This window comes from Erpetoichthys calabaricus, chromosome 7 (genome assembly GCF_900747795.2).
Source record: "Erpetoichthys calabaricus chromosome 7, fErpCal1.3, whole genome shotgun sequence".
NCBI classification, from domain to species: Eukaryota; Metazoa; Chordata; class Cladistia; order Polypteriformes; family Polypteridae; genus Erpetoichthys; species Erpetoichthys calabaricus.
The window spans coordinates 167799081-167825511 of NC_041400.2; the positions used below are offsets into that span (position 1 = coordinate 167799081).

At 39.3% G+C, this 26431-nt stretch overlaps 1 protein-coding gene across 1 annotated transcript in view; it reads left to right on the top strand.

Annotated features, from left to right (window-relative positions):
• Positions 1–26431, top strand: part of ankdd1b (ankyrin repeat and death domain containing 1B) — an 84179-nt gene that overhangs the window by 22494 nt on the left and 35254 nt on the right. The window contains exons 3-7 of the mRNA XM_028805692.2: positions 2210–2308; positions 7992–8090; positions 13163–13267; positions 15606–15710; positions 17088–17186. Of these exons, the coding sequence (XP_028661525.1) occupies positions 2210–2308; positions 7992–8090; positions 13163–13267; positions 15606–15710; positions 17088–17186 (507 nt within the window). The remainder of the gene's footprint in view (positions 1–2209; positions 2309–7991; positions 8091–13162; positions 13268–15605; positions 15711–17087; positions 17187–26431) is intronic.

Below are 26431 nucleotides of genomic sequence, written 5' to 3' on the forward strand. Positions count from 1 at the left end.
TGGGATGATTTGAATCAGGCTGTCCATGCTCAGCAGCCATCAAATTGAACTGAACTGGAGAGATTTTGTATGAAGAATGGTCAACAATACCTCCATCCAGAATCCAGACACTCATCAAAGGCTATAGGAGGCGTCTAGAGGTGTTAGATTTGCAAAAGGAGGCTCAACTAAGTATTGATGTAATATCTTTGTTGGGGTGCCCAAATTTATGCACCTGTCTAATTTTGTTATGATGCATATTGCATATTTTCTGTTACTCCAATAAACTTAATGTCACTGCTGAAATACTACTGTCTCCATAAGGCATGTCATATATTAAAAGGAAGTTGCTACTTTGAAAGCTCAGCCAATGATAAACAAAAATCCCAAGAATTAAGAGAGGTTCCCAAACTTTTTCATATGATTGTACATACACTGATATAAAAATAAAAGAATCGTTTGACTGGTTTGCAAAACCTTTCCTTAGATAAACTGTTTGAAATGTGACTGGAAAATGAACAGATCTTTCAATAAGGCAGTTTGTCTCCTTCCACCTCAAGCGGACATTTGTTAAGCCCTGTTTTCCGCAGGTGCAGTTGTGTGCTACCTCTATGACAGACACATCTCTACCATCACAAACAGCTCCACTGACTAAGATGGAATACGTCATTCATTTAATTGCATTTACTTAGTGATGAAGCCATGGAGAGTGAGGACCATTTTCTACAAAAAGAAAGGAGGGCAGAGTTTACATACAAATAACACGATGCAGTAATTAACTAATTTTATGACGTAGGCCTAAGATACGCTTCACCTGTTTGAGAGACCACCACTGGGGCACATCTCACAAATACCTGAAGTTAGTGCGGATTTTCACAAGTTAAAAAGCAGTAGCCTTAATCTTTATATATTTGACACACTGCTCTTCAGTTTTTGATATATTGTGTTATATTGTGCAAAATAACAAATAATGAAATAGAACAAATGCAGCTTTTGAGCATTGTGGCTCACCTGTGTATCTTGTTTTCCAAAATAATAATGTCATGGTTGGTCACAATGTAGGTGATAAAGATTAGTATCAAAGTGTGGCAAAATAAAAAGAAAGACAAATAAAGAAAAAGGAAAAAGTTTAATACCAATGCATAGTAGGTGGCGTGCTTGGTGCACCCTTCACTATGAGAATCCAAGGAACTACAATTTATTTTCTTAATTTGAACAATTAAAAATGATAATCTCAGGTTATTGCAACACTACAGGAACAACACAGACATTGATGTAATATACTAATTACATATTATATTAATTTAATTAAAGAAGCACTAGTTTATTTAGCAAAGCTGGGCGGCAAACACCTGAAGTATTTGTGCTTACGTTCTCAGTTTTCTTAAATCATTCTAGAGTGAGATTAGCAGCAGCCTTGCAGAGTTAAGATTAGATGACCAATCTATACAGTAAATCACTCAGTGTTCATGTTGGGTTGTGCTGTTCCCTCCATACTTTATTACACTACCAAGAAGAAGGTCTTGTGAACCCTAAAGAAAACACTTAGAGATGCTTTTGTTTGGCTTTAAATTGCTAAATGTTAGTTTAGTGCGTGTCTCTCTAAGTGTAGAGTTTTGCCTTTCCTCTTACGTCACAAAGACATGCGTGTCCATTGAGGAATGTAAACTCTCTCTGTGTTAGTGTGTGTGCTTGAGTGTGCCCTGCCTGCGATGGACTGGCTGCCCATCTACACCTGATATTTGCCTTATGCTTTAAAGTTTTAAGGGATGGGTTTTGGCCTCTTGTGACTTTGTACCTGGATATAAATGGGTGGATGGATATAAATGGGTACTTTCCTCCTGTATATCATAATATAAAAATACAGTCGCACAATGAAATGAAATCACATAAGTTATGAAGTGATACACTGTAAGGGGCCACATGACATACAGTACCTAAAGTTACATTGTATTGCTTGAAATTTAAATTGGATCATTGTAGTACTACTACTTCTTGCCTGAAGAAGGGGCCTGAGTTGCCTCGAAAGCTTGCATATTGTAATCTTTTTAGTTAGTCAATAAAAGGTGTCATTTTGCTTGGCTTTTCTCTAATTGGATCATTGAAAACTTATTTGCTTAGAATCAAAATACTTAAATGATTATTATTATTATAATTATTAATTATTAAAGTAAACATGATTGTCCTGCACATGTGTTTTTGATGAGCTCAATGGTTTGCTGTTTTGCAGCATGATCGCACAGCCCTTCATTTTGCAGTAGCTGGTGGCCATCGAGACGTCGTAGAGCTTTTAGTGAAGCGGAAAGTCCGAGTGGACGTTGCTGATAAGGTATGGTAATCGTGACTGTATAAGCATAAAATGAAAGGTATAGAAATGCAGCTCCTGCAGGGGCCACACAATATATCATAATAGCTCCATGTCTATATACAGTGTCTGTATGGGAATTACTTAATCCTGAAGGTACAGTAACGTGTGGTGGGCTCTGTCTATGTGGCCTGGTGGTTAAGATGCCAGATTATCACTTGGCTATTTAAGATCCACAGATACTGTAACCTTCACAATAAACCGCATGAGTGACGTTGAGGGGAAACAAAGAAAACAGTTGCTGGCTTGGTCTGCACCTCCTGTGTGACTCTGAAGATCTCACTAATGTCCACATCCTCCAACTTGAGAAGAAACTGTAGCTCATTATTGAAGAGTGCCTTGGAGTATTGTCACTGGAGTGTCGTTAGTATTGTGGTGTTTTTCTTACCAAACTTAAAGAAATTTACTGAGATGAAATGACAGAATTTTGCAGATCGGAAGATGTGTGATGCTGGAAGGTTCTTAAAACTGTATGATAGCTTGGGTCATTTGAATTAAATATGAAATGTATGTTTGATGAAAGGCTCTGGAGGGATCAGGATATGCAGAAGGTCATGGTTGTTTTTGTGAGAGTACACAGTAGTTGAGCTTTATTGGACATAGGAGTGAAACTTCATTTTAAATAAGCAGACATTTAAGACAAGCAGAGGAAACCAAGTCCTGGGGCCTCATGTATAAACGGTGCGTACGCACAGAAATGTTGCGTACGAACGTTTCCACGCTCAAATCGCGATGTATAAAACCTAAACTTGGCGTAAAGCCACGCACATTTCCACGGTACCTCATACCTTGGCGTATGCAATTTCTCCGCTCGGTTTTGCAGACTGACGGCACCCAGCGTCAAAGCAGTTCTACTGTTCCTGTGTGGTCACCCTTTCATTCTTAGACCCACATTCCTGACGCGGCTTTATAAATACACTGAAATTAACTGCATATTGTTTATTAGTGTAATGCATCTGATTGTAATTAACCTGTAGCAATATAATGGTCCAGAGAATAGCCATAGTATTCCAAATACCATAACTGCTTTAGCGTTGTTACGCTCACTGCATCTTCTTCTTCTTTCAGCTGCTCCCGTTAAGGGTTGCCACAGCAGATCATCTTTTTCCATATTACTCTCACTGCACCACTCGGAGTATTTATATCACTGTATCTGAGTGGGGAATCACAGCAGCAGCTGATTGGAAAGAGAATTATCGGTATACAGTTTCAAGTACACACTACCTCAGCCACGGCAAAACGCTTCAGAGACTTCCCAGTACGGACTTCGCGGTTTAGAAAAAGTTTCATCCCAAGAATTCTAAACGCACTCAATCAGTCCATCAAGTGCTCCTTGTAGAACTGTTTGTACTTATAAGTACAATCACCTCACTGTAAACTTACACTACAGTTATAATATTGTACAATCTGCGCCACTTTATAAAGCGCATATTTACATATGATGACGGTGTTCATTTTTAAGATGAAATGCAGCAAAATATGTTGATTATATTATACAGATAAAACTTTAACTTCATTTAAATAATCTGTATTGTTAATAATTAAACATGTGAGGACACGGTGCCGCAGCGCTAGCTAGTTCAGGGATTGTTCCTGCCTTGCGCTGTATTCTTGCTGGTGCTGACGCGACACTGGAAAGATAGACGGATAGAATAATTAAACATGTACTATGAAGATATTTCAATGTTCCTTAAAAGTTCTGAAGAATCGGCGTTCTAAGCTTACAAATGGCTTCACGTCTATTACATCGCTGATTGTGTGGCGATTGGGTATTTGGAGAAAGAAAAGTAAGGACAGGAATTAGAGGTTAGTACGTTTGAAAGAGACAGTACTGCTGTGATAAATTATTTCATCAAAGGTCGCACATGGCGCAGCAAGCCTGTTGCGTGAGATATGAACAAGCACTGCACCACCGTGTTCCCATGTTTAATAACATGCTTTCATTCCTATCATCATGAAAAAGATATCACGTATACATCTCAGTATTTTGATTATTCAGAGAGCTGTAATATCACGAATGTAATGGATTATGTGTCCTGTCGGAGAAAGAGAAAGCCCGTTTAAGAAGCAGGTAGTGATTCACAAACAGAGAACAAAGAAGATCAAATACAGAACAAAGCATTTAACGTCCTACTTTAGTTACAATGGGATTTGTGAAACTAGTAAATTAAACGATTTTAAGATGAAGTTTATGATGTTCTACTTTAATGGCAAAATAAACTACGTGATTAAAGTGGAAATTTCGAGATTAAAGTTGACATTTCGTTCTTTTTTCCCCCTGTGTGCCTATTTTTTTGTCTGTACCCTAATAAGCTTTCATATGACACTCAGACGGTGGGCTACGACTCACTTTTTCACGGCGACTTTGATATGTGATTTCTTTTTTATTTCGGGCACTGTGCGACTTTGTGAAGTTGAGCCTTCGAGTTTCTCCGACACTCTGTCACTCGATCAGCTTCCTTTTGTTGATTATACCACTGTTTAAACCAACAAATAGTACGTTTTACCTTTGCCTCCACTTGGTATTCGCTGAAATTCTTATATTTTCCCCCGTACTTTTCCCATTGTCTTTTCTCAGAAGGCTATTTATATTGATTTGCATATTCAAAGAGGCGTAATTCTGGGAGGAGTTGGGGCGGGACAGAAGGCGCGTGCACGTGCGTTACTTTTCACGCTGACCGGCAAAACGTGAAAGTTTGCGTACGTACAGATTCCTGCATCTGGATTTTTCTGTGCGTACGCACATTCCTGCTTTTGTGCTTATGCCATGTTATAGTGTGAGTTCTACGCATGGCGTTATACATGAGGCCCCTGGACTGGTAAACGTTTTTCAGTTGGATGCCAGCTCTTGCTATACTTGTATATTGCATTTAATGGACATCCTCATCATTTTCCCACTTGAGGAAATTTATTAGCTGTTTTTGTCTGCTTTCTTTGTAGTGAGAAGTCAAGCAAAATGACCCATTTTATTGGCTAACTAAAAAGATTACAATATGGAAGCTTTTGGGGCAACTCAGGCCCCTTCTTCAAGCAATGAAGAAGGGGCCTGAGTTGCCTTGAAAGCTGGCATATTGTAATCTTTTTAGTTAGCCAATAAAAGGTGTCATCTTGCTTGACTTCTCACTACATCCATAATGGCTAACACGGTACAACACCCTAGTGCTGCTATCTTTGTAAACACTTTGTTAAAATAGCTTCTTTACAGTAAACACACCAGTCCACACTCTGTAATGGTTGACTACCTTATTATTTGTGCTTTATTTTGAATTGGTTTCAGTTTTAAAAAGAAAGGAAACAATTAGGACCCCGGAATCTTATCAAGCAAGCAACAATATTTTGATCTTCATTTGTTTTGTGTTTATTGGTGACAGTCCATCTAATAAGTCTGATACACTTAATAGGGATGTTGTTTGTAGTAATGATTTCTGTGCTGTTTGTAGTAATGACTGAGAACAAATATAAGCTCATGCTTTTATGGAGACGGAGATAACAAAGTTCCTGACACATTAAGTTTCAATGGGGATGAACATGGAGCAAACAGCAAGCAATATCAAAATGTCCAGGAGAAAAACCCTCAATTAACTGATGTCACATACTGTAATCCACCTGTCAGATATCCAGTCCAATGCTTACAGTGTCTCAAACACGTGTATTTTGTCTAAAATATTGTTAAATAATCCACTTCTGGAAAGTCCTCCTCCATGAACGGTGAGACAACGCTTTTAAATGGGATCGAGCTTTTGAATCGAACGCCTGCCTCTCCCTTCATTTGTCAGATATTACGCCCATAGCACCATATTTCTTGTTTTTTTTCAGTGTCAGAGTGTATTAAAGTTTTTACGAAACGGTCAAAGAATTTCTATTTTTGTTTGACAAGATTGGGTATGTTAAGCAGGTGATGTTCATCTTGAAATATTTTCTGTTGAAACTATTGATAAATCATTCTGCTTTTTTGTGTTATGTATATTTATGTAATTATAACTATTATGATTATATTTTTAAACAAAAAATCCTCTAGAATACAACATAATAATGAGAACGAAACAGAAAGCTACCGCTTCCTTGTATGTCTGGAGTTTTGGCCCTGAGACCGGCTCTGAGGTACTGCTAATTTAGACCAATTCTTGATGTAATGACCTTCTGCTTGATAAAGTACCTAAGATATGCACAAATATAAGGCGTACTTTTGACTTAATAATGTTTTGACTTTCTCTTATTTTCTAATTGTTCACCTCTCTCAGACTACACTCTGCTATGTTGACATGACGTGAAATGCCATGGTAGCCAAAGAAATGAACTAGTAGTGGTGAGACTCTGTGACGATGCGGCTCCACGCTGCCACTTCCACATTTGGGAGCCCTCGAACCCAACACCGTCGGTAATGTAATCGGATGAACTGGCAGATGAGGACAAAATAAACTGAGCAAGAGGATGGTGCAAAAACTGAACAAGTGCTTTTATTAAAACAAAAATCAAAACCGTGTCCAAAAGTGCAGTTACTCAAAGTTCAATAAATAATCCATAAAAACGACAAGTGGAGGTTAAAATGCCAAATAAATAAAACCTTTAAAACGAGGTTAAAAATAACCGGCTGGAAACAGTCCCATTTTCAAAACCTGGTGCCTTCATCCTTCTACTTGGCGGCTCCCCTGCTTCTCCCATCTCTCCACTAACCTGCGTTTTTCTTTCAATCTTTTTTTTCTCCGCATCCGTCACAGACTCCTGTCAGTGAATGAGGGGGTAGGTGGGTTTACAATTCAAAAGCTTGTTCTCGTTCAAGTGCACTTCCCAGCCGTTCACGAGAGGATTTTCTAGAAGAAGTTTATTAAACAGTATTTTAGCATATTGGGTCATGACTGTTGTAACTACCTTCTCCATAAAACATAAGGTTAGCGTTTTTTTCTTGAACATTACTACAAGCAACACCAAGTAAGTAATAGATAAAATAATCATTTTTGGATGGAGTGTCCCTTTAAGTGAGTGAATTTGCAGTAACTGCTCTTTATCTTGAGATTGCTGTCTAATTCCTTCATCCCTGTTGAAGTTATTAGATTGGCCCTGCGTTGCCTCCGTTTTTTGACACCTACTAGTGAGTTGTGGAGTTTAAATCTGGTCACTGATTCAGTTCCCTAGTTGAAAAGTTAGCCGAGTAGCTCCTTTAGGGTCTCTGTTCTTATCAACTGTCATTCTCCTTGTCATACTGTATGTTAAAATTACCAATACTACTAATATTAATAAAAAGGAGAACTGCAGCAGCATTGTGGTAGTGACTCTACATCCCACCTGCTAGATTTTGATGATCATATCTGCTGGATTCTACTCTCAAGTCTGGAGGTATTTAACATACCTATCCTAGAATGTGTGTTGGAATATTTGTTAAACTCTACAGTTGAAATTGATGAAGCTAATTAACCCTAAAGTGCCCTGACTCCGTGTGCTGTCCATCTAGAGGAATCTAATAACTCTCAGAACAACACGAGACCTGAACAGGCTGTTTGTGTACAAATAGCATCCATGTTTGCAGCTCAGTCATTACCTTATGATAAAAGTAGAATTTAAATATTTGAAATTCTGCCAGCTGAAAAAAATGTCCCGTTTTGGATAATATTAATTTCTACTTTATGAATATCTTAATTTTTTTTCCTAGTATGGAATCACACCACTTCATCTTGGGGCCTGGTTTGGCTACGCGGACATCATGAGAATGCTGGTACAGGAAGGTGCAAACCAGAAGGCTCTTAATCAGGTACTGCACACACGAGACAAGGCTAAGTGGGTTTATTTTATTAATGCATTTTTGATTTCGTCTAAACCTTTTTCCAAAGTGGAATTCATTCTAGCTTTATCACAGATACTGTATGTCAAAGGTAAAAAAAATAATTCATAACCACCATGGATGAGCTGAGAAAATTTATAGACTGCTGGAGACAATTATCTAGCTTTTGGATTTGAACAAAGCGTCAGTGTACTCATGTGTTATATTAACAAAATAAAACTGTAAAACAAAGAAAAACACATTTTGAAATTGTTTTATATAGTATTTGTGAATATTCTCTAGATAGATAGATAGATAGATAGATAGATAGATAGATAGATAGATAGATAGATAGATAGATAGATAGATAGATAGATAGATAGATAGATAGATAGATAGGTGGATAGATAGAACTTTATTTGTCCCTGAGGGAAATAGATGTGATATCTTAGTGTATCATTTTTATGTTAAGTTAGACTAGAGGGCTTCACCCCCTGCTCGCTTTGCTCGCCAACCCCCGTGTTTGGTTTTCCGGATACACGCTTTTAAGATTTTTTTTTCTTTGAATTGTTGCTATTTCATTAGTTTCACTTTTATTTCTGAACTTCTCCTAAAAAACAATATTTGGAATCTTTCGAGTCCCAATATGCTGAATCTTTTAAATGAGGACTGTGAGACGTGTTTAATGACTTTGTACCATAATTCAGGATAGGTTTCTCTGTTTGGAATTTCAGCACAGATTAAACGATCGACATCATCAGCAGTTAATCATTTTTTTTTGCAAAGTAACCAATAAATGCATGTGAGGTAAACCCCATGTTTGAAATTCTCTTGACTTAAACTTCAAAGCCTTACAATATTTACATACTTCTGACATATCACCTATGTCCATATATTCGCTCTCTATTCGCCTTTTCGTTATTTCTCCAAGTAATAATTTCTCTTTCTTTGCGTTAATGCAATGTTTACTTTCTTTTTTGACATTGTCGTTTTTTTCTCCTTTCATTTTCTGTATCTTGCTCTGCATGTGTTTCGTGCCTACGTTTTTTTTTGAGTCTTTTGAATTCCAGTTTTCATTATCTCTAACCTGCTCTGCATGTGTTTGGCCCTTTTGTTTTTTAACCTCTTTATGACGTTTTACTTTGTTTTCTGCTCTGTGTTTTATTTCTGACCTCGCTTTGTCCTGCTTTTTTTTTAATGACACCTGGTCCGTGGTGATTATTTTCCCTTTTTCGAGTAATCGTTTCCGTTTGTTTGTGCTACTGCGATCTTTACTTTCTTTTTTTTATACTTTCTAATTTTCCTACTTTCATATTCTTTAACTTTCTTCACATGTGTATTGCGCCAACGTTTTTTTTTAAGCCTTTCGAATTCCATTGCTTTCATAACCTGCTCTGCATGTGTTTAGCGCCAATGTCCGCATTGGACGTGCTTTTTTTCAGTTCCACTTGTTCCTGGCTGATAATTGCTTTCCTTATTTTCTAAATTTGCACTTAGATTATTCTTTTTCTTTTTTGTCTCTCCAACACTTTTCAGTCTGTTTTCTCTGCGCTTCTTTCTTCTTCGCTTAGTCGTCTACGTTTCATCTATAACGTATTGTCCTTATATGCTTTATATGCGCTCAGAGCCCTGGATCTGTGTGTGCTCAAAGCCAAAACATGACTGGAGGTTTTGATGACCGTGCTCTTATTTGGTTGTAAGTAGAGCGTGTCTTGCAAGAATCTCATGTTCTACGTCATCACAAGACGGTCCTGGGTCAATCTCTTGGCACAAAGTCTCATGTTTAAGGTCCCCGCAAGACGCTCCATGGCCAATCTCTTTAGTCTCGCGAGTCTTTTAAGTGTCTTCCGTGATCTTAATGTGAAGATCATGTCTCGATGCCCTACTGTTTCTCTGCAGGATTTTTTTTTATAATAGAGAGATGGCTTCATTCTCTCTCTTTGTCTGTTCTTCTATTCTCTCTTTCGTGTTATCTCTGTCTTGATTGATTTCATCCTCACTAACTCACAGATGGTCAGATTTGTGAATGTGGCCCTCACTCAGATTAATATGTCACAGTTTGGAGGGAGGGCTTTCTGCCAGATGGTGGTATACTGTGATTACGGCAGGGTGGTCCACTGCCTCACAGACCCCCCACATTCTGGATTTCAAGTTCTCATTTGTGTGGGCTGTGCACCTTTTCAATTGTTTTATTTCCAGTGTATCTTAAGGTGTTCTAATCGCATTTTAAAATGGTTTTAGTGTAGTTGTATGTGTGTGTGTGCCTTACAATGAAATAAATGGGTGACCAGTCCATGATTGTTTTCATGTGTTTAGTGCTTCCATCACAGGGTCTGACCTCCAAATCCAATAAATGGTCTGCATAATTTCTGTATGTACTGCATTGATGTTGTAATATTAAACATTACTTGGTAAACGTTTTTCTATTTTTAGAGGTTCAGAAACCAGAGTTGGACAAAACCTTTTTTTTTTGATAACGTTCTCACTAAAATTTCATATTAGTTGAAATCATTTTTTAATACTAAAATGCTAAATTAAATAATTAAACTAGTTTGGACCATGTGCCGATGCAGGTTCTGCTCCGTGCTCTCATCTGGCTTCTGGGAGCTCTCGAACCCAACACCGTCAGTAATGTAACCGGATGAACTGATCAGTGAGGACATCACAAAACAAGGGAATGGTGCAAAAAGTGCAACAAACCAAAAATAGTGTCTAAATAAATAGTGCAGTGCTTCAAATAAGTCATTAAACAAATTATCCATTAAAAGCTAGTGGTAAATGTGGAGGTTAAAAATCATATAAATAGATCTTTTAAAAATAATGGCTGAAAGAAATCCTTTTAAAAACAAAGCCCGGTGCCTTCTTTCTGCTGGCAACTCCCCTGCTTCTCCCATCCAGGCTATGCACCAGGGGAGTCACATTACCTGCAGCTAACCTTCTCCACTGAGCTGGTCTGGTGGCCTCCCGATCCCTGGCTTCATTCAGCCCTCTGCCAGACCGAGACTTGGCTTCCCACAACGGCCAGGACGCTCACACTGGGGTTCCACTCCAAATCTCTGACTCCCGCTACCTTCGCTGCAGTGAGCCAACCTTCTCCTGGTCACTCCTGCTCCGTACAAGCGCTCAGTAAGAGCGACCACCACCGCTGGCCCCCAGGTGTCGGCCAAACACCTTGTTAGGGCTCACCTCTCTCAGCTGCCTGCAAACATCCGCGAGTCAGCGCTCTCTCTCACTCTCACACTCTCACTCACTCATGCACACACGCGCTCCCTCACTTCCAGCTGCTTTCTTACTTAAACTCTGTTCCTTTTTTTTTTCTTTCTCTCTTCTTTTTTTCTCCCCCTCCACACTCGCGTTCCAATTATATATAACGGGAACGTGGATCTGGTGTGGAGATTAGCAGCTCCCGGTATCAATTATGGATGCGGACGACTCCTCACCTCTGCACTTAAGCGAGGACCGCCCGCATCACGAAGTGCCCGCGAGTGCAGCGATTATCTATTTAACAAAACTGCCCTTTTCAATCTGAGCTGTGGACCCGCAACACCACAGACCACAGAAGTTCTAATTTCAAAATAGCATATGCCAACACTGCTAAGTCAGTTTCTAAAAATTGATATATCACTTTATTACAGAACCTGTTAATCTTCTGTAATTCAAAGTTGTTGGGGAGCAGCAAAACTGGACACAAGGCAGGAACTATCATTGGACAGGGCACTTGTCCATGGCAGAGCAAATTCTCATAGTGGACCAACCAAAGATGCATATTCTTGGGATGTGGTAGGAAAACCCAGAGCATCCATTAGAAAGGCCAAACCTGGTCAAACGTCACACACATACAGTAGTTGTGTTGTGTTGTTTAAAATTGTTAGAAGCATCGCAATCCACTGATGAACCTACTGTATATGTAAAACATGCATTTCTCCATTGAAAAAGACATTTTCCTATTTCTTCTGATAATAAATGCCAACTCTGGATTGGCACATTCCTTAGGATTGGTCCCTGCCTTTGTGCCACTTGCTGCCTGGAAATGGTTATGAAACATCAGGAAAAGGATGGATAAATATCTCTCTCTTTATGTGAGAGAGCACACACAATGTAAATATCTAAAGTGTAAATATGGGAAAATAATATTTAAATCTCTTTTATTTCCAATTGGATGTGCTTACATGCATAACATAGGTAAGAGATACTGTATGCCAATATGTGAATGTGTACACACTTATTATTAAACATTTTATTTTTTTTGAGATGTTTACTTCCTGGGCGGCATAGTGGCACAGTGGTAGCGCTGCTGCCTCTCAGTAAGGAGACCTGGGTTCACTTCCTGGGTCCTCCCTGAGTGAAGTTTGCATGTTGTCTGAGTGGGTTTCCTCCGGGCGCTCCAGTTTCCTCCCACAGTCCAAAGACATGCAGGTTAGGTGGATTGGCGATCCTAAATTGGACATGGTGTGTGTGTGTGTCCTGTGGTGGATTGGCTCCAGCAGACCCCTGTGACCCTGTGTTCAGATTCAGCAGGTTGGAAAATGGATGGATGGATGAGTTTACTTCCTTAACATCTGTTATTCATATTATATACGTCATATGGTTTAATTTATTTCCTGATTCTTAAGACACATTTTTCACATGTTGGTTTAGTAAGTTTTCAGTAACTTTGCCGCAATGCTGATTTATATGATGGCTCCCCTGTCTATCTACTTTTACCCGTCTACCCCTGCACACCATATTGCATCAGGATATTACCCAGCAGACCGCCTCCCAGAGCAGCACACGTTCTCCACCGACTTGCCTTCAGGTGATCTCAAGAGTTTACATGTACAGTACTTGTATTTTCCCTTTCTGTTGATTGTGTTTTGTGATTTCACAATGGCTGCTAACTACAGACTATTTGGCTGGGACTTCAATATTGGGAACAGAGTTAAACGTACATTTAGAGCTTTGGCTTCCTAACTTTTTGACTTTTACATTCTTGCTGTCACGGCGACCATGGGGGAAATGCTTTTCTCCATTGAAAATGTTTGGTCTTCTGATGTGCTGAATTACTGTATCCTTCTGTTTTGTAGGAAGGGATGAATATCTTGCATTGTGCTGCTATCAATAACCACATTGAGGTTTTTAAATACATTATTGATGACCTACAGATGAAAGATTTGGATGCTCAGGATAAGGTAAAGATGAGGAACACATCAGATTTGTAGGAAGCAGAAAATCCCTTTACCTGCTGAAATTCAGCTTGTTGTTTTACTCCTTTGTTCTTAATTATTATGTAAAGTTACTTGTGAAATAAAGGCATTAATAGAAAGAAACATGATGGACAGTGGGCAGTTTCTTTATATATTTTAATACAGGGTGAGTCAAAATTATGTTAACACTAATGGATTATTTTTATCTCGACCACACCTTTCCAAGTCGATGGATAGGTCGTGGTGGACCATTGCCATGGCCTCCTGATGTGACACCCTGTGATTTCTAGTTATGGGGTATGCTGAAGGAGCGCATGTATAGCAGGAAAGTTCATGATATCAATGACCTGAAGGACAGAATACGGACTGTGGTATCATCTATGCCCCATGAAATGTGTGTCCGGGCTTTAAATGGCACTTTTGCTCGTTAGTTTTTGTGTGTTGAACATGATGGTGAACAGGTTGAGACATTCTTGTAAATCATCTCACACATATGAAGTGTGCTTTGTGAACAAATTGTTTCCGCCATTCAAATGTTAACATAATTTTGACTCACCCTTTATTTTACTTTATTTGCCAAGGCTACCATATCTTCAGGTCAATGAAACTATGGGAAACAATGACAACATGACTTTAAAGTTTTTATTTATTCAAGTGGTTATTGAATTTACTTAACTCATGATAAGATGTGTGTGTGTGTCAGGCTAGGTGTGCTAAGGTGATTGAATGGTACGTAAAGGAGTAGCTCCCTTTCAAGGGTGAAATTCTATTAACTGTATAATAAATGTATGTGTGTGTGTGTGTGTGTGTGTGTGTGTGTACCAGCGGTTCTCAAACTGTGGGGCACGCCCCCTAAGTAACAAAAAAGGGGGCGCGAATGTTGCCATATGTGGCGTAATTTCGCTATTCATAGGAAAATGTAAAACTTGTAGCGGTGTATCGGCAGCAAAAAATATAGGAATAAATTTTATTAGGGTTTCAAAAAAACGTTAGGGGGGGCGTGATTAAAACTGTTATGAAAACTCGGGTTCAGTCAGACTGAGATCTGGGTAACTTGATGACTAAGTCACCTGGAAATGTTTGTCATGTTCCTCAAACCATTCCTGAGCAAGCTTTTGCATTTTGGCAGGGTGCATTATCCTGCTGAAAGAGGCCACTGCCATCAGGGGACATCATTGCCATGAAGGGGTGTACATGGTCTGCATCAATCTTTAGGAAGGTGATAGGTGTCAAAGTAACATCCACATGAATGCTAGGATCCAAAGTTTCCCAGCAGAATGTTGCTCAGAGTAACACACTGCCTCAGCCGGCTTGCCTTCTTCCCATAGTGCATCTCTTCTCCAGGTAAATGATGCACATGCACCAGGCCATCCACATTATCTAAAAGAAAACATGATTCATTCAAGAAGGCCACCTTCTTCTATTGTTCCATGGTCCAGTTCAGATGCTCACATGCCCATTGTATGTGCTTTTGGTAGTGGACAGGGTTCAGCATGGGCATTCTGACTGGCTGTGATGCACCGTGTGTTCTGACACCCTTCCCTCATGGCCAGCATTATGTTTTTCAGCAATTTGTGGGATCGGGCCAGATGGGCTACCCTTCACTCCCCACGTGCATTAAAGAGCCTTTAGCTCCTTATGACCCTGTCACCGGTTCACCGGTTGTCCTTCCTTGTACCACTTTTGGTGGGTACTACTGGGATACTGCATACCAGGAACACCACACAAGTCCTGAGCCAGTTGTCTAGCCCTTGTCAAAGTTGCTCAGATCCTCACACTTGCTCATTTCTGCTGCTTCCAACACATCGACCTTCAAGAACTGAAAGTTCACTGGCTGCCTAATATTACCAATCTCTTGACAGCTGCCACAAGTTATTCATTTTACCTGTCGGTGGTTTTAATGTTTAGGCTGATCGGTGTGTATGTGTGACGTGACTGTAATAAGACACTGTAGTCATCGCTTAACACTTTTTAGAGTTGGAATTTCTCTTTTCTGTACCACTTCTAAAGATGCTGTGTCTTTTAGGTAGAGTCTAAGCACAGTAACTCCAGATTTCTTTCATCAGTTTTTACAATATGCCCTAACATACTACCTTCCTTTTATTTTTCTTGTTATTAACATTGCCATTTTATTCTGTTAAGTCAGGATAAGAATGTTAGCATAGGAAGACAAAGCAGAATAAAATGGGCTTGGTAAATGAGATGTTCTTGATCGGTGAAAGCCAAGCCATATTTAACATTTGCTTAATAAATATCTTTGAAATCAGATAACAGAAGAACATGTCCTGTGATTTAGTTTAATGTTGCTGTCTTCTTTGTGCAGTCTGGAAAAAAACCTTTCCACCTAGCAGCTGAACATGGCAGTGCTGAAATGGTTAAGAAAATGATGGAAGAAGACTACCAGCTGTCCACCACAGAGAAAGATAACGTCAGTAAATCAGTTGTTTCTTCAAAATCACTACACATTGAGAGAATTAATAATATTGTATATAATTTAAGCATAAATATGTAATGTAGCCATCTATTTTCAGATGCAAGTAATCAATGTAAGGGGTATGAATAATTCCATATTGTGTAAATAAGGTGAATAATAACTTATTGATATTATGATGTGGAATAATAAGTGTTGCTCAGTCAGTAAACAAATGGTGCCTGAAGTAGCTGGAAATATTTTGGCACTTAATATTGTTCAACATAGATACACATTATACCATTTTTGTCCTGCTGTGGTTAAAAAATATGTTCATTTCATATGAAATCAAAATGGATGGCATGTTGGTAGAATGTTGAACACAACTGCAGACTATTGGGTTTGAATCCCATTCCTGCTTGTTGACTGTGTAGCGCTGGTGTGTTTTCCCATCATGCGCATTTTATATTGGTTTTATTTTCTCATCCCAGTTACAAGAGGGAGAGTGAATTTGGTTTTAAGTTCTCAACCCAGAGACGTGTTGGGTCAATTTTAAAATTTTAAATGGGCCCAGTAGGACATGTGTGAGAAGTGCATCATGCATCAGATTGGCAATGAGAGCATCTCTCCATAAAGAAAGTGAATCATGAAGAATGATATTATTCCAGGCGGCAGAGATAAGAACATGCTAAACATAAACTGCAACCTTCATACATACAAACTGTGGCAAATTGATAATGTAAAACTCACAATTAAGAATGATTAGTTAGTAACTTAAATTCTTTACAAAATTAAATATTTAACATTTTTATTGAGGAATTTTTTATGTAGAAACACCATTTACTGGTGTCCCTCAGCCTGATGATGTCTGACATGTCATCAGTTGATGCCTGTTTGCAGCACATTATGATGGGAAAGTGTCTTTGGATACGTACCGTGATAGTGAACAAAGAATGACGTCATCAACATGGTGATTAAAAAGAACAAAAACAATACACAAAAGTAATTTCCAAAGGAACAAAATGTTGACAAAACTGATCCGAATTAACAAAATTAACTTAACTTGCGGAAGACTCCGGCACTGACGTTGTTCCCCACAGTTATTTTTTTTTTTGCTTTGCACCCAGAGCTGTTGGCATAGACTCAGTTTTTTTCATAGTGCTAAAATTGGATTAATGGGAGGACCTGCAATATTTTATGTTTCATGAAGGATACACCCATGGATTTATTGAAGGAGCCTAATGATGTAAATCGTCTTGGTGGGGATACAGACTTTCATTTATATTTTGCAGTGCAGGAGGTGATGATTTTATAAGTGTCTCCTGAGACCACTATAGCTGTTTAAGATAACACAATGGAAAAATTCTACTTGAATGTCATATTATCTGTTTTTAGGAAGGTAATACACCATTACATCTTGCAGCAAAAAACGGCCACACTGAAGTAGTAAAATCACTTCTTAGAACACTTCAGGAACGTAATGAACTTAATGAGGTAAGCAAGTTAATTAAGCATTTTTATGAACTGTTGTATTCTGAAACTCTTTGTTAGTGCACTCATCATACAGATTTGCATTTGGTATGGGCTGTTCAGGGATCAAAATCTGTAACTCTGTTTGGACACACCAGCAAACACTTTACAGACTGTCCTTTTCAATGCTAATAGCAAAAAGTCGACCACAGAGAAAAGAAACGCATTTTACAGCATTCCATGCAATGCGTGCCCAGCGGTATATGTGGGACAAACATCTCAAAGACTTGCAACACGTATACAGGAGCATCGCAATGCCGTCGGAAGGAAAGACTCTGATTTACAGTGGTGTGAAAAACTATTTGCCCCCTTCCTGATTTCTTATTCTTTTGCATGTTTGTCACACAAAATGTTTCTGATCATCAAACACATTTAACCATTAGTCAAATATAACACAAGTAAACACAAAATGCAGTTTGTAAATGGTGGTTTTTATTATTTAGGGAGAAAAAAAAATCCAAACCTACATGGCCCTGTGTGAAAAAGTAATTGCCCCCTGAACCTAATAACTGGTTGGGCCACCCTTAGCAGCAATAACTGCAATCAAGCGTTTGCGATAACTTGCAATGAGTCTTTTACAGCGCTCTGGAGGAATTTTGGCCCACTCATCTTTGCAAAATTGTTGTAATTCAGCTTTATTTGAGGGTTTTCTAGCATGAACCGCCTTTTTAAGGTCATGCCATAGCATCTCAATTGGATTCAGGTCAGGACTTTGACTAGGCCACTCCAAAGTCTTCATTTTGTTTTTCTTCAGCCATTCAGAGGTGGATTTGCTGGTGTGTTTTGGGTCATTGTCCTGTTGCAGCACCCAAGATCGCTTCAGCTTGAGTTGACGAACAGATGGCCGGACATTCTCCTTCAGGATTTTTTGGTAGACAGTAGAATTCATGGTTCCATCTATCACAGCAAGCCTTCCAGGTCCTGAAGCAGCAAAACAACCCCAGACCATCACACTACCACCACCATATTTTACTGTTGGTATGATGTTCTTTTTCTGAAATGCTGTGTTCCTTTTACGCCAGATGTAACGGGACATTTGCCTTCCAAAAAGTTCAACTTTTGTCTCATCAGTCCACAAGGTATTTTCCCAAAAGTCTTGGCAATCACTGAGATGTTTCTTAGCAAAATTGAGACGAGCCCTAATGTTCTTTTTGCTTAACAGTGGTTTGCGTCTTGGAAATCTGCCACGCAGGCCGTTTTTGCCCAGTCTCTTTCTTATGGTGGAGTCGTGAACACTGACCTTAATTGAGGCAAGTGAGGCCTGCAGTTCTTTAGACGTTGTCCTGGGGTCTTTTGTGACCTCTCGGATGAGTCGTCTCTGCGCTCTTGGGGTAATTTTGGTCGGCCGGCCACTCCTGGGAAGGTTCACCACTGTTCCATGTTTTTGCCATTTGTGGATAATGGCTCTCACTGTGGTTCGCTGGAGTCCCAAAGCTTTAGAAATGGCTTTATAACCTTTACCATACTGATAGATCTCAATTACTTCTGTTCTCATTTGTTCCTGAATTTCTTTGGATCTTGGCATGATGTCTAGCTTTTGAGGTGCTTTTGGTCTACTTCTCTGTGTCAGGCAGCTCCTATTTAAGTGATTTCTTGATTGAAACAGGTGTGGCAGTAATCAGGCCTGGGGGTGGCTACGGAAATTGAACTCAGGTGTGATACACCACAGTTAGGTTATTTTTTAACAAGGGGGCAATTACTTTTTCACACAGGGCCATGTAGGTTTGGATTTTTTTTCTCCCTAAATAATAAAAACCATCATTTACAAACTGCATTTTGTGTTTACTTGTGTTATATTTGACTAATGGTTAAATGTGTTTGATGATCAGAAACATTTTGTGTGACAAACATGCAAAAGAATAAGAAATCAGGAAGGGGGCAAATAGTTTTTCACACCACTGTACATACAAACACACGTTTAACTGGGACACTGTGAAAGTAATATTCAAGGCCAATACTAAGAGTGCCAGAGAGCCGGCTGAATCGTGGCTCTCTACTGAAAACGCCATTAACACACACTTGGACTTGAACCCAGCATATGAAGGCTTAAAAAGAAGAACACTGTAATAATAAAAATGACTTTATGGCCAACACCTTCTGATCCCACACCTTATTAATCCAACCTCCACCTCCACCCCACCCGTCACCTGCTATATACTGCCTTTGATTCCTGTTTGTCTAATCGTTTTACTCTGATAATGATACCTGATAAATTGTTGAAAGCTTAGGAATAAAAAACTACTTTAAGATATGTGACTCATTTTCTCCCTTTGTGGATCTCTAGATACAAATATGCAAACTGTATCACAAACCTTTGCTATATATATATATATATATATATATATATATATATATATATATATATATATATATATATATATATATATATATATATATATATATATATCTATACTAATTAATAAAAGGCAAAGCCCTCACTGACTCACTGACTGACTGACTGACTCACTCACTCATCACTAATTGTCCAACTTCCCGTGTAGGTGGAAGGCTAAAATTTGGCAGGCTGATTCATTATAGCTTACTTACAAAAGTTAGGCAGGTTTCATTTCGAAATTCAACGCGTAATGGTCATAACTGGAACCTCTTTTTTGACAATATACTGTAATGGACGGCAGCTTGATGGCCGTGGGAAGCGGAGTTGAGTGTCACGTCATCACGCCTCCCACGTAATCACGTGAAAAGACTGTGAATGCAGTAGGGAGAAATGAAGTAAGAGCTGCAAACAGCGAAGAACAAAAAATTCATTAAACAATTGAGAAGGGAGCGAGTGAAGCATACAAGCATCTTCATAAGGGAAACAAAGCACCATGTAGATAGATAGATAGATAGATGTAAAACGTAAGTTTAAATTAAGTTTATTGAAACGCTCCCGTTAAGGATTGCAATAACATATTCGCGAGATAAAAGAACGCAGTAGGGAGAAATGAAGGAAGAGCCGCAAACAGCGAAGAGCAAAAAATTCATTAAACAATTGAGAAGGGAGCGAGTGAAGCATACAAGCATGTTCATAAGGGAAACAAAGCACGGTGTAAAACGTAAGTTTAAATTAAGTTTATAGAAACGCTTCCGCTGCGGATTGCAATAACATATTCGCGAGATAAAAGTTTAATGAGAAGACACGAGGTATAAACGAACCACACGCCGTGGCGCAACGTTAGGGGCAACAGTTTCAACCATTCTATGATCTGCTTCTCGCAACTGAAAGACGGCACATGGCGGATGTTAGCCGACTTGCTGACCGCAACGTTAGGGGCTTCAACTCTGGCGCTGACGATAGAGATTCGATTCCCGAGAGGGGATGCAGTGAATGTGTATGCCTGATGAGCCCAGAATTAGGGAGAAACACGTGTCGCATACTCTTTGCATTATTTGAAAGTAAACTATTAAAACCATTCTATGATCAGCTTCTGGGAACAGAAAGAGGGCACGTGGCGGATGTAAGGCGACTTCCTGACCAACCTCAAGCGTAACCTGGCAGGTAACCACCCATACAGTCAGATTGTGATTCAGAAAACGAATGCCATGAATGTAATTACCACGATCTACATGCTGTCAAATAAACGAAACACACGCCGTAGCGCGACAGCTGTGAAAAGCGAGGTTCACAAAAAAACAGATCCTTAACAAATTGTTATTGGTATATTTTCGATCTGTTTAAAAAGGTTTTCTTTTCTTCTTAAAAAATTAAAAGCAGTACTTTGCCGCAACGAAGCGCGAGAATTTGGCTATATATATCTGCTTCTTGCAATTAAAAGAGGGCACGTGGCGGATTTTAGACGACTTCATGACCAAACATAAGTGTTACCTGCCAGGTAGGGTTACCACTTTTAATACAAAAAAATAAGGGACGCATACTGCAGTGGGTGCCACATCTCAGTGCCAACAGTTTGCAGACTCTACTTAAAAGACCCGCCCTCCTCACTGGACAGTTAAAAAGACCAATCAAACTAACGATGACATCAAGTATTACCCAATCAAAAGTAGGAAAGGAGGCATCTTCATAAAATGCGTGTGGGATGATTTGCATGAGACGCTGCTTTAAAAAAAATGATAAAAAAAATACGGGACAAATCCCGTCCCGTATTGATTCAAAACGGGACGCGCAATTTCATTCTCAAATGCGGGACGATTCCGTATTTTAAAGGACGGGTGGCAACCCTACAGTGCCAGGTAACCACCCATACAATCGGATTGTGATTCAGACTAGGAATGCAATGAATGTAATTACCCCGATCTACATACAAGGCGAAAGTCTTGCAACATTCAAAGATGATGGTTTGGGATAAGTACACCATACAACATAAAAGAGCTTATGAAGCCTTGAACCGAAAAAAGCAAGATCTCAGAGATCGTAAAAAAAAAAATAGGAGGTAATGTCGTTTTACTCGCTGTAGATTTTAGTCAAACATTAGCAGTTATTCCACGAGGGAGACCAGCAGATGAACTCAACGCGTGTTTAAAATCCATGCTTCTCCCACGCTCGGTTATATGTCGCGTGTTCTCGGGTAGGTGCACCAAAAAATGTATACATTTAAGCATGTAATGGGCAAACAAAAAATGAGGTATACCCGAAGGCACAGCAGTAGTACTTAATGTAACTTTACTTCTTAAATGTTAATGTTTTACTGTTTAATAATTTATACGCTTCTTACATGTTGTTCAAATTCTTTTATCAAAATACCAGTGACAGCGCAATGCACGATAACATGGACTGAATACACCATACGCATCCGCCCACAGCCGCCCTGGTGTGCGCAGATAGGAGTTGATTCTGCAATAAAATAAAATAAAGATAAAAAGAGTAATACAATCATCACCCATAAAGCGGATAGTAGACGTGACGTACTATATGTGTACCAGATTTCAAGTCAATAGGTGAAACGGTTTGCGAGCTACAGGTGATTTAAAATCCTGGACAGACAAACAAATAGCCACGGTAGCAAATTACAGAAGAAGATTTTACTGTTTAATAATTTATATTTATATGAAATGTGCTTCTTATATATTACTTCATATTCTCATATGATAATGATGTTAATGTTGTTTATATTGATTTCTATGTTATTGAAACTGCATGTATGTGTGTATATGTATGTATATATATATATATACTAGCAAAATACCCGCGCTTCGCAGCGGAGAAGTAGTGTGTTAAAGAGGTTATGAAAAAAAAAGGAAACATTTTAAAAATAACGTAACATGATTGTCAATGTAATTGTGTTGTCATTGTTATAAGTGTTGCTGTCTTTTATATATATATATATATATATATATATATATATATATATATATATATATTTTATACACACATACATATATATATATATATATATATACACACACACATAAACATTTATATACATATACATATATATACATATCTACATATACACATATCTACATATATATACACACATACATAAACACACACATAAGACTTATTGACTGAAACGGACTTTCGCCTTGTATGTAGATCGGGGTAATTACATTCATTGCATTCGTAGTCTGAATCACAATCTGATTGTATGGGTGGTTACCTGGCACTGTTGGGTTGCCACCCGTCCTTTAAAATACGGAATCGTGCCGCATTTGAGAATGAAATTGCGCGTCCCGTTTTGAATCAATACTGGACGGGATTTGTCCCGTATTGTTTTTATCATTTTTTTTAAAGCAGCGTCTCATGCAAATCATCCCACACGCATTTTATGAAGATGCCTCCTTTCCTACTTATGATTGGGTAATACTTGATGTCATCGTTAGTTTGATTGGTCTTTTTAACTGTCCAGTGAGGAGGGCGGGTCTTTTAAGTACAGTCTGCAAACTGTTGGCAATGAGATGTGGCACCCGCTGCAGTATGCGTCCCTTATTTTTTTGTATTAAAAGTGGTAACCCTACCTGGCAGGTAACACTTAAGTTTGGTCATGAAGTCGTCTAAAATCCGCCACGTGCCCTCTTTTAATTGCGAGAAGCAGATATATATAGCCAAATTCTCGCGGTTTGTTGCGGCGAAGTACTGCTTTTAATTTTTTAATAAGAAAAGAAAACCTTTTTAAACGGATCGAAAATATACCAATAACAATTTGTTAAGGATCTGTTTTTTTCTGAACCTCGCTTTTCACAGCTGTCGCGCTACGGCGTGTGTTTCGTTTATTTGACAGTATGTAGATCGTGGTAATTACATTCATGGCATTCGTTTTCTGAATCACAATCTGTCTGTATGGGTGGTTACCTGCCAGGTAACGCTTGTGGTTGGTCAGGAAGTCGCCTTACATCCGCCACGTGCCCTCTTTCTGTTTCCAGAAGCTGATCATAGAATGGTTTTAATAGTTTACTTTCAAATAATGCAAAGAGTATGCGACATGTGTTTCTCCCTAATTCTGGGCTCATCAGGCATACACACTCACTGCATCCCCTCTCATGAATCGAATCTCTATCGTCAGCGCCAGAGTTGAAGCCCCTAACGTTGCGGTCAGCAAGTCGGCTAACATCCGCCATGTGCCGTCTTTCAGTTGCGAGAAGCAGATCATAGAATGGTTGAAACTGTTGCCCCTAACGTTGCGCCACGGCGTGTGGTTCGTTTATACCTCGTGTCTTCTCATTAAACTTTTATCTCGCGAATATGTTATTGCAATCCGCAGCGGGAGCGTTTCTATAAACTTAATTTAAACTTACGTTTTACACCGTGCTTTGTTTCCCTTATGAACATGCTTGTATGCTTCACTCGCTCCCTTCTCAATTGTTTAATGAATTTTTTGCTCTTCGCTGTTTGCGGCTCTTCCTTCATTTCCCCCTACTTCGTTCTTTTATCTCGCGAATATGTTATTGCAATCCTTAACGGAAGCGTTTCAATAAACTGATTGAAAATAGTTTTGCATTTACCTTTTTAGTAAAAGGCGAGATTTTAAGCCTGAGAAATCACCCCGTAAATGCACACGTTTAATTGCACATGTGTTAATATGTATGGTTACACAGTATTAAAAGACAGTCAAAAATTAACGTCATTTACCTTCGTTCCCGCGTTTGACTCGTGCTGTAAATCTCTTCCTTGTTTTTAGTTCACGTGATTACGTAGGAGGCGTGATGACGCGATACGTGACTCCGCCTCCTCCATTACAGTATATGGACAAAAAATATGTTCCAGTTATGACCATTACGCGTAGAATTTCGAAATGAAACCTGCCTAACTTTTGTAAGTAAGCTGTAAGGAATGAGCCTGCCAAATTTCAGCCTTCCACCTACACGGGAAGTTCGAGAATTAGTGATGAGTGAGTGAGTGAGTGAGTGAGTGAGTGAGTGAGTCAGTCAGTCAGTCAGTCAGTCAGTCAGTCAGTCAGTCAGTGAGTCAGTGAGGGCTTTGCCTTTTATTAATATGTATAGATATATGTTACGGCCAAAACCCAAAGTTCAGCCAGTTCCCGACTTGACCGGCCATTTCGCATTTTGGCCACAAGGTGTGGCCAAAGTCCGAAGTACTAGAAATGACCAGCGTATATGCTACTTTGGCCGGCCATTTCTCGAAGTGGCGAGAACTCCCTGGTCAAAATCTGATGTGCTGATGTAAGACTGTCCACTCAAGGTGCAAAGATGCTTAAAAATTTTCAGATGCAGATTCAGAAGTGAGTTTTCCATTCTGCGCGAGAAACTGCTCAAGGCAGGTCTTGTTCAGCAAAGTGGACGCCACTTGAGACGGCCTTCCCTTCATCCAAACATTAACCTTAAGGTCAATAAAATAGGTCCCCGATGTTAAGTCACTATTTTATTGCTAAAATGATAACAGAAATGTGAAATCTACTTATATACCTGATCTTAATTATTGTGAAACAACCAAGTGGCGTCCGCTTTCTGAACATGAGCCGCCATGGCTACACTCAACGCAATTGCACTACTAAGTGTGCAACAAATCGCTGCTCATGCCTTTTTCCTTCCGACTTTGGTCGATCGCCCCATGCCATTTCACAAACTGGCTGGCCAAATCCCGAAATCGAGGAAAAGATCGGACATTGGCCGGTCAATTTACAGCGACATTGGCCATTTCCCAATTTGGCCGGACATTTCCCGCTTTGGCCAATTTCAGGTTTTGGCCGTAACACACACATATATATATATATATATATATATATATATATATATATATATAGTGATGGATGGCCGGCGAGAGTTTTCGGCCCTCACCCCCAGGCCGCCAGGAGGAGCTCTCCCAACACCATGGACGTGCCCCAAATTCCAGCAGGGCCTCATGGACTTTGTAGTTGTTATACACAGCCCTGCTGGATACCTTGGGGACCACCGGGAGTCGCTGTAGGGAGGCTCGTGGACTCTTATGTGCCCCATAACCTGGAAGTACATCCTGGTCACATGAACAGGAGAAATGACGTACTTCCAGGTTGAAGAAAAGGACTTTTTACCCTGGCCCGGAAGTAATAAGGACTTGTGGGTTATGGAACAGGAACACCTCCAGATCACGGGGTATAAAGGACCATGGGAAAGCCCAGACATTGAGCTGAGCTGGGAGGTAGGGTGGCGAAGTGTCTGGGAGAGGAGGATTGGTATTTGTAGTAATAATTGATTATTGTATGAGTAGTGTGGAGTGGAGGGTGCTTTGTGCACAGTATTATTATTTAATAAATAATAATTGGTCTTTTACCTGGTGTTTGGAGTGGTACCTGAGGGTTCAACAGGTCGATAAAAGCCTCTACTGCTACAATATATATATATATATATATATATATATATATATATATATATATATATATATATATATATATATATATATATATATATACAGTATATACTGTATATAGTATATATATATATATTGTCACAAAAACCAGACATAATAGTCATAAAAAGGTTTGGGACAGCCTCCCGTATAATTGGTATCCTGGCTGCAAAGTTACAAAATGTATAACAGCACCGATGTGCACAAAACCGAGTCCAAAACAGAACTGAGGGAATAGGGAAAAGGTGGAGGCTTTTAAAGGGGAAGACAGGAAGTGAGGTCAAAGGGGTCGGGCTCATAAGGGTCTTCAGCCATAGGCTCGAGCCTGGACGTGACATCACAGGGGCCAGAGCCGGACCCAGAAGCAACGTCAAGAGGACCAGGTGGAATCTCCCGTGAATGGTCTGCAAGAAAGAGAGAAAAAAAGTCCGTGCACTCTGCCACATCCCAGTCTGATTCGGAATTGCCC